Source organism: Cannabis sativa, chromosome 1 (genome assembly GCF_029168945.1).
Source record: "Cannabis sativa cultivar Pink pepper isolate KNU-18-1 chromosome 1, ASM2916894v1, whole genome shotgun sequence".
Taxonomy (NCBI): domain Eukaryota; kingdom Viridiplantae; phylum Streptophyta; class Magnoliopsida; order Rosales; family Cannabaceae; genus Cannabis; species Cannabis sativa.
Genome location: NC_083601.1, coordinates 40,730,005 through 40,739,530, shown reverse-complemented (window position 1 = coordinate 40,739,530; position 9,526 = coordinate 40,730,005). Strand labels below are relative to the sequence as shown.

At 31.7% G+C, this 9,526-nt stretch overlaps 1 protein-coding gene across 2 annotated transcripts; it reads right to left on the bottom strand.

The window, feature by feature from the left end:
* Window positions 1-856: 856 nt before the first annotated feature.
* LOC115704912 (protein IQ-domain 26) lies at window positions 857-4,370 on the bottom strand. 2 transcript variants are annotated; one of them, XM_030632130.2, is made up of 4 exons: window positions 3,682-4,370; window positions 2,429-2,882; window positions 1,786-1,992; window positions 857-1,699 (listed from the first exon to the last, which is right to left on the bottom strand). In XM_030632130.2, exons 2-4 carry the CDS (start codon window positions 2,858-2,860, stop codon window positions 1,088-1,090), a joined length of 1,251 nt encoding a protein of 416 aa, XP_030487990.2. In that variant the 5' UTR covers window positions 2,861-2,882; window positions 3,682-4,370; the 3' UTR covers window positions 857-1,087. The 2 variants fall into 2 exon arrangements, with proteins under 2 accessions (XP_030487990.2, XP_060971431.1); XM_061115448.1 differs by having other exon boundaries at window positions 2,429-4,264.
* Window positions 4,371-9,526: the final 5,156 nt, after the last annotated feature.

The following is a 9,526-nucleotide window of genomic DNA, read 5'->3' as shown; positions in this document are numbered from 1 at the left end:
AGATTTTAGCTAAAAAATAAATAAATAGTGGCATCTCCAAATTCCAATGATATGCATAACGTCTATTTCGAAAATTTCTCTATTTTGTTAATTTTCATTTTTCTCCACTTTTTTTTTAAAAAAAAAAAATATTGAGTTAATAATGAAAATAGATATATAATTACACACAGTACAGAGTATCCTGAAAGAACAAAGATTTTTTTCTTAAAAAAAAAAAGTAAAAAACACCATTGATTGCTTTGGGGTGAGTTGTATTAGGGATATGAAATTTGAACCACCACACACACTACTCACAGTTTTATTTTCAATTCTTTTTTTTTTTTTTTAAAAAAAAAAGGTAACAAGTAATCGAGCTAGTATTTGCTATTTATGGAAAAGATTCTCTTGTGGATTCTTTATATGAATTCAGCTTTTCATTCCTAAATTATGGAATGCAGGGTATCATATTGCACTTGTTTTCTTTTAGCCACTTGTTTAGTGGAACCTACACCGAAGCTTCACTACACTACACTACACTTTCTGCTTCTCTTTTACTTAAAAGCGGGAAATCTATAGTTTTCAAAATTTTGTAATTTGTATAATCAACCACTTTTACCTATTATTATTTTTCTTCCACAGCCTACCCCTCCCTACCTAATCAATAGTCATAGCAAAAGTACCAATTGTACAAGCCCTCTCTTCTTTTCTATCTGTAATATGAACTTAAGTTGACAATCTTCATAGTTGACTAAACAAGTCAAAACTCTTTTCTTTCTCTCCAATTGACAATTCATATTCACACCCAAAGAACTCTTTCGTTTTATTTTATTTTTTTGCTTTTGAAATTGTAAAGAATTAAACACAAAAAGGAAAAGAAAAACAAATGAAAAGCTCTCTTCTCATTGCTCATTTCATAAAGACAATTAAAAGAAAGAAAAAGAAGAAGAAAAAAAAGGCCTGTAATTTACACAAATTAAAGCACTGTGTTCTACCTATTAATTGTTGATCCTAAAGTGGGAAACAAAGCCTTTAGCTAGAGAAGTTTTCTTTATTTTTTATCTTCTCTAAAGCAAAAGGCAGAGGATCATCCATCTTTATGAAATCTTTGTCAACAGTAGGATTCTTCATCTTCAACTAGTTGAGCATTGTTAGATCGATGCATCCTAACACTGCTAATGCTATTCCTTGCAGCCAGTATTTCATTAAGCGAAAGCCTTTTCTTAGGCGTGGTTGCTTCCGGCCTTTGCTTTGGGGCACTGTGAGACCTCAATTTGGCATTGAATGACTTTGTGTTTGTCATATAGTTGGGATAGTTTGAATACGGCCGGAAGTAGCTGTCCCCACAAACGCTCTTGGCCGGGGTGGCCGGGGTGTTAGACCATAAGGGATTAGCTAACCGAGGAGTGCTGTGAGCTGTTGAGAACCGGCACTCTTGACCATTGAAGTACCACTCGAAATCCTGAAGGTGTTGGCATTCAGGAATAGATATTCGACCAGGAGCAGGACAGAGCAGTGGTGATGATATTGGTTGGTAAGGCATGTCCTCCCCACAGCTACATTCTGATAATGCTGTACTAAATCTACGAGACGATCTTGACTTCGGTTTGAATGTGTCGATCTCAACTATTTTCGGGCTTTCTTCAAATCCATTGACAGACGCTTCATAGGTCGCCGATAGCCTCTTGCTGTGGAATTCACATCTTAATTCATCAAATCGTTCCTGTAAGGTGGAAATGAAGAAAATATCAGTTTAAGTAAGACATTAAGATTCAGTAATGGATATATTCAAAGTGAAATGGGACTCACAATGGACTTTCTGGAATGAAATTCAGGGAACAATCTGTTCTCCTTGTTGAATGAACGACGAGCTCGTTGAGTTCTGACTGCAGTCTGGGCTCTTATTAGAGCTTGCATACTATGGAGAGTGGCAGCAGTTCGTTTTCGGACCAGAAAGCCTCTAACAAGAGCTTGTATCTTAACTAGTCCCTTTAGAGCTCGCAGAGCCTTTCGAGCCTAAAATTTAAGAAGCAAACATATTCAGATTCAATAGAACAGTAACTTAGAATCTGCACAAACCAAGTTTTTCCATACTACATTGGAAGTAGAGATATTTTAAAATTAAAATCTCAGATTCAGAAGATTGAACAGAATGAGAATAAAAATTGAAAAAAGAATGCAGGATCAATAACTGAAGAAACCAATATACTGTTTCATTGGACCTTAAAACACGTTTGTACTGTTTTATTAAGATTTACAATATCAAACAATTTTCAAAAGCCTTTGACAAAAGACATTAAAGTAAGCAACAAGTAAAGTTATAGACAAAAAAAAACCTTTTGCTACATTTGTTGTTGCTTCCAACATTACTAACCTCCATTACCCCAATCATAAAACAAGCAGACTAAAATACCATAATGATTAAACAGAAAAGTAATAAAAAAAAACATACCAGATATCCCCTGAAAACGGTTTGAATCTTAACCGCTGCCAACTTATCTCTCTTCCCAGTATGCTTAGCACCGCCCTGACTGGTCAGCCTCACAACAGCCACAGCCGCCTGTGCTGCAGCAACGGCAGCATCAGCAGCGGCGGCGGTGGCTGCAGCCACGGCAATTGCGTGCTTGTTCTGTTCCTTTTCAGAGTCTGCAATGTAGGATCTGAGCCAGGCAGCGTCCGAAGGTGACAAATTGGGCGAAATATTTGGCTGAACATTCCCATTTGCGCTTGTTCTTCTTTCTGACTTAGCACCAAAGCTCCACCTCTTCTTCTCTTTCCGGTCACTGACAGCAACCGCATCCGCCGTTGTTGGAGTCTCAACATTATTCTCCTTGTCTTTCTTCATACCCAATAACCCTTTAAGCCATCTAGTAGCTTTCCCCATGGCAGATATAGTTTTCTGGTCTCTGTAGAATTTGGAGTTTAAATATAGCTTGAAAAAGAGAGTACCCTTTTTAAGTCAATGAGTCAAATATGAAGTTTTATTTGGAAACAAACAGTCATTTTTAGTCAAAATACTATTGAACCACCCACTGTGTTACTGTGAAATGTGAAGTAAGAAGTAAAAGACAGCAAGTGAAGAAGTGAATTGAGGAAAATAACCCCAGTGAGTGACTGAGAAGCTTAACATAAGTAGCTACCTTTCTCTTACAAACAATAGTGAGAGAGAGAGAGAGAGAGAGAGAGAGAGAGAGAGAGAGAGCACTGTCAAAATGTATATATTTAAATATTTATATTGTTTAGAAAACTGAATCCAGAGACCCCAGGTGGAGCTTATTGAGCAGAAATGTTCTGAAAGGGCTTTTGGAATCTTTACAGGTTGCAAGCAGAGAAGTGTGGAGCAAAAGATTAACAAACAAAAAGCATCAATAACCTTAACAAAAAAAATAAAATCGGATATAAAAAGATAGGATTTTTTAAAAAAAAATTTAAAAGAAAAAGAAATTCTGACAACACCTCGTGAAGAACTGCATTACAAGACAAAAAGAGGTCACAGAAAGATACAGGGGAGAAGAGGGAGGGAGCTAAGTTCCCTCAACTCAAACCCCAATTAAAATATACAAACAAAAGAACTTTCAAAAACTCACCACAACATACATACAAACAAGAATACACTAATCATGAAAATGGCACAAAATATTTACTCTCATAAACATAAAAACATTCAAAATAAAGTAAATAAAGAAAACAAGGGAATCGCCCCACCTTCTTAAATTCAAAAAGAGCGTCGAATTAGCAAAAAACCCTTTTCTCCAACTCCAATAGCTGACTTAGTAAAAACCCCTCACAACAAAAATAGCACTAGAAGATCTCTCCTTTCTTTTTTCTCCTTAAGAATATGAAGAGTTTCCAACTTTATGGATAGCAACGTGTACTGGTAAAAAATTAAAGAAAAAGATTGGAACTGACAATCTCGTGAATCAGCTTTGAGTGTATTAATTAGAATTTGATATTTTATAAACAAAGAAGAAGCAAAAGGCCCCTGGTTTTCCTTTGTTTTTCTTTTTAACCAACCTTCTCTCAATCTCAATCTCAATCCCTTTTTAAAAGCCAAGATTTTCTCTCTATAGTCTCTCTCTCCGTACTTACGAGTCTACAAGTTCGGTGAACCAGAATTAATGGCCGTCCCAATAAAAGAGCTCCTTTTATAACTTCTCCTTTGTCTCAAATAATGACTCAACAGAAGGCTGTGACAACATTTCTTTTCTTGGCTTAAAAGAAAATCTTTCAGTTTCCGTATCTCTCTCAAAAAACTATTTTTATTTTTCAAAACTAAACAAAAATGAAAAATCTCAGTGGGCGTGGCACATAAAATCTCTGAAATGATGCTTTAGTAGAAAAGTGGTATTTTCCCAATTGAGTGTAGTGAAGTTGCTCTGAATACTTTTCACTGCTTGTGATGAATTCAGCATTTGCTTATTTAAGAGAGAGAGCCGCTCTTGGGATTTGAAATTCCATTAATGCTCGATTTTGTTTTTCTTTTTAAAAAACTAACATTATTCAAGTTTTTTCATTTTTTTTTTTTAAAAAAAAAACCCTGTAAACACATAATTATATGTCATTGAATCATTGACTGTAATTGTGTTTATTTATATTAATTTGAAATGAGATTCGATTTGAAAGTTTGAATACAGATCTTCTTCTAGTATACGTTGCTATATTGTTTGAAATTTCTTTGATTACTAATTAGTTTTATAGTGAGGATTGTAATGAAGCTACTACCTGAGAAAAAAATTGTTTATTGTTATTTCAGTTCAGCTTGATTCAAACAAATGTATATATGTGGCATAGTAACATATGAAATAATAAAACAAATTAGGTAAGTCATCAAGACTATGAAAGAATAAAAATGTGTTGTTTTAAATTTGTCATATACTATACAATATGATATAACTCTTTCAAAAAAAAATATACATTTGATATATATTGTATGGTATGGTCATCTGTAATGCATATAATTCACTATTTGCCTCAAAACAAATAAAATGTATGAATAGTCATTTCCAATATTATATAGGGTTATTTGCGACAAAACCCTCTAAAGTAGGGAGGTTTTTGCAACTAACCCCCAATTCTAATATTTTTGCGGTAAAAATCCGGCCCTAAACTCAAGTTCTGTTAGCAGTTAGCCATTTCCGTCCATTTTTGGCTGTTAACTGCCATGGTGGAATGTCCACGTGTACACAGTGTACACGTGGCACAATTTTATTGGTCCACGTAAATAAATATTTAAAAAATAAAAAATTAATTATTTTAAAAATAAAAAATAAAAAAAATATTTTTCTTTAAACATTAAAAAATTTAAAATTAAAAAAACAATTTAAAAAAAAATAAAAAATAAACCCTAATAACCCTAACCCATTCCCACTCTTCTTCTCCTTCTCAATCTCCACCAACTCTTCGTCTTCCTCATCTCCTTCAAACACCCGTCCATGACCTCCAAAATCGAAACCCTAATATCAACCACTTCAAACACCCAACCGGCGATGGCAGAGGTGGAGATTCTGACGATGAAAGCCTCGGTCTCGGAGAGGTGGAGATTGCTCTCGCTGGTTCGAGGAGATGGAGCCGGTTCTGGGTCGTCGAGATCAAGAGGGTTTTGGCGATCTGGGTTTGAGGGATTCGGGGATCTGGGTTTGGGGGATTTGGGGATTCTAGGGTTATGGTCATTAGGGTTTGGGGGATTTGGGGATTCGACGATGGCAGAGGCGGGAGTGTGTGTGTGTGTGTGTCATTTTTAGCAGAGAAGAAGAAGAAGAAGAAGAAGAAGAAGAAGAAGAAGAAGAAGAAGAAGAAGAAGAAGAAGAAGAAGAAGAAGGGAGTTAAAGTTTTTTTTTAATTTTTATTTTAATAAAATTGTATTTTTAATTTTAAATTTTTTAATTTTTAAAGAAAAATAATTTTTTTTTTAAATTTTTATTTTTTAAAATAATTAATTTTTTTTATTTTTTTTAAATTTTATTTACGTGGACCAATAAAATTGTGCCACGTGTACATTGTGTACACGTAGACATTCCACCATGGCAGTTAACAGCCAAAAATGGACGAAAATGGCTAACTGCTAACAGAACTTTAGTTTAGGGATTTTTACCGCAAAAATTTTAGAATTGGGGGTTAGTTACAAAAACTTCCCTACTTTAGGGGGTTTTGACGAAAATAACCCTATTATATATTGTCAATTGTTATATGAGTTTACCGGTAGGATCCTGAGTTAAAATAGGTCATAGAAAAAATAAAAATTGAGCTTTTATTATAAGAATAAATAGTAATTTTTTTTTATTAAGCCCTAAAATGAGTGGATCTTAGGGCTTTGCTCATCTTAGTCTAAAGTCGATCCCCAAGCCTATCATAAAGGGAGACTATTAGAAAAGCCTCCAAGCATATAGCATGAATGGGACAATATTATCTATCAAAATATACTTATGGTTAGAGTGTTATAATATTTTATATTTAGTAATTAATTAATCAATGATTTGATAAATCAAATAAATTATTTCATAAAATATTTTAATATTATTTTTTTAAAAGAAAACTATACAATTCTAAGGCACAAAATATGAAAAATTTCCACCAAGCACTTGACTCACCTAAAACAAGAGCTCGTTTTGCTAAACAATGAACAATGTTCTTAAACCTTTTTACAATGAGACAATGATATACTATTAAAAAATTTATAGACATAAAAAATGTCATTAAGTATCTTTACTATTTACTGCAAGAACCAATTGCAAGTAATAAAAAAAAAGCGGTGACAGTCTTATACCCCAACTGCATGCAAAGAGAGAGTCCATGAAGCAATGCTTTGGCCTTGGGACATGAGGCTCAACCGTTCCCACACTCAAAAACGCACTAGAGAAGAGGACATGACCATTAGGATTGGACGTAACAACCCCATTCCCATTTCACATTCTTTATCACGAAGCCCATCATTCACAAACAAATTGACCTCGCCTAAAGTCAGGTCTGGTTCGGTAGTTAATTGAGTTGTGTGTTAAAATTTGAGTTTCGTATATTAATTTATTTGGTTCAACTCTTGCCATTCTAATACAATTTGTTTTTTGGTTTTGTTTTGTGATGTTTCATGTAATGTTTTAGTGTTAGGGGCTGGAACTCTAGCTCTCTTGGTTGGATTCAATTAGGCTCATACATGTGGTATCCAAATTTATGTATTTTTTTTTTTCATATTCGCTAGTTCAAGTGACTGCTATTAATAATAAAAATGTGTATTTTAATAAGTTAGGTTTGTTGTTTGAGGGCGTCATAATTTTATTATCTAAATTTTGAGGAACAATCTTGTCTCATGTGGTTGGCGATAAATATTCAATAGCCCATATTTGGAAAAACATGTTCTTCAAATAGATAATGAGCAATATATTTTATTTATATATACAATAGAACATCTATCTAATAATATTCTATTCAAGAATAACCTCTAATTTGTTATAAAAAAAATCAAGTCCCAATTTCGGCCAATTATAAATAAGAATAACCTCTAAATTGTAACTAGTTATACATTTTTTAAGTCCCGTATTAACAAAGTATACTTCTATATAAGAATAATTACATATTAATAAAAAATATACATATATTTTTTAAAATTATTTACGTAGAATTAATAATTTTATTCTAAATTGTAATACATGTATAAATATTATATTTACTCAAAAATAATTTTATTATTATATAGTATTATAATGTTATTATTGTTACATTGATATTTATTGGTGTTTTAATTTTTTTTTCTAGTGTACCTCTATATAGTTATAATCTCTCAATTAGAATATAATTTTCTTAGTCCCAAGTGTATTCTTGAATGGAGGTTCTATTTTGATTAACAATTTTTAATTTTATATGTTTCGATTGCAAAGATTTAAGACATGAAAAATTGAAGAGTAATGAAATAAAAAACACCATTTAAATAATGAAAGTGGATAATGTATAATTCACCTCAGTGAAAGAATTAAGAGATCAAAAATTGAAGAGTAATGAAATAAATAACATCATTTAAAGAATGAAAGTGGATAATGTATTATTTAGCTCAGTCAAACGGATAATAAAAACACAAAAGTGGTCCAGCTCCAAGCCTATATGTAAATGTATCATTAACAAAAACTGATAATGGTCTGATCATGCATTTCAATTTTTTGATACCAAAATTCAAGTAAGAAAAAAAAAATCAAATAGTTGGTGTAACAAATTATCATTTAATGGCATGTGGAGTATAAATTTATGCAAAGCTGGAGATGTATTAAAGGTTATTTTTTCAATAGAATGTTGGACCACTCCCCTAAAAGTTCACCAATTATATTGTGACTACTTCATAATGCTTTTAAACATTATGGTTATTGTCTATTGATATGGGTTATTTTTTTATTTTTATTTTTTTGAAAGGGAGTTATATATTGATATAGTTGAATACTGTTTTTAATTACACCCAGTGTTTGGTAACAGACCAGGCAAAAAAGTACCTATTTGAGACACATTTTGGAGACCCAAGCTAAATCAGATCAGGCAAATAAATTAAGGCTCTCTAAAGACCAGTCAACTGAGTAATTAATGTATCTTTTTAAAGAAGATAAATTATTGACAGTTTGTTCTCACAAAAAAGAAATTATTGATAGTTTGTGATTAAATTCGTCGGCTTAAAGTTAAAATAAGACAATTTGAGCAAAAAAAAAAAGAAAAATATCGTCTCTTTCAAAAAAATAATAATAATACATTCATAATATCATTGTTTTACCTTAAAAATAATCTTCCATCGATGCGCTGTAAACTCACCAATAGTATTTTGCCATTTGCGTTAGCCTAATTCAGTTTTGTGGTATTCATTTTTGATGGGATTTGCTTATTCTTTTCCTATCAAGATCATGGACAATTGGACATGGTGAGTTTTATATTAATAATACCAATATGAAAAGCTTACCTCTTTTGTAAAACTAAACAAGTGACATATATACGATTGGGTAAATATTTAATATTTGTAAAATTATAATTTTTTTTTATTTTAAATTTATTAAAAGAATATTTAAAAGTATATAACTAATACTTAGGTATTTCTATCTAAATCTAATAACTTAGAATTTAGATCTTAGAGTATCTCCAATAGTATTATTTTTTGAGAATGCTAAAAATATACACACGTGTGAGAATGCTAAAAATATTCTAATTTTTAGTTATAATAACTTTTTAACTTCAATTTTATTTTTTAAAAAAATGAATATGCTACTACATAGCATCCATGCAACCACCTAAAATAACATCTTTTTTCTCTTCAATAGTATAATATCTTAATATTTTACCGTATAATATATTTACACTCTCTAAATTACAAAACCTGTAATTTTACAAATATTAAGTACTCGTACCACTAAAAATAAACATTAACTTTATATCACTTATAAAATTTTTTTAAAAAAATTATCTATACTACTATTTACCGTTACTCGTTCTTATTCGTATGATCTAAGAGGAACTTTAATTATTATTCGTTAGATTTAGAGGGATCAAAGAAAATATTTGATAGCCAAAAGTTAGATGATGTAGTGATTCA

Coding starts and splice junctions, on each gene's coding strand:
- LOC115704912 (XM_030632130.2), bottom strand. CDS start 2,860: ATGGGGAAAGCTACTAGATGGCTTAAAGGGTTATTGGGTATGAAGAAA. Junction 1,993..2,428: donor CCGTTTTCAGGGGATATCTG/GTATGTTTTTTT, acceptor CTTAAATTTTAG/GCTCGAAAGGCTCTGCGAGC. Junction 1,700..1,785: donor TTCATTCCAGAAAGTCCATT/GTGAGTCCCATT, acceptor TCCACCTTACAG/GAACGATTTGATGAATTAAG.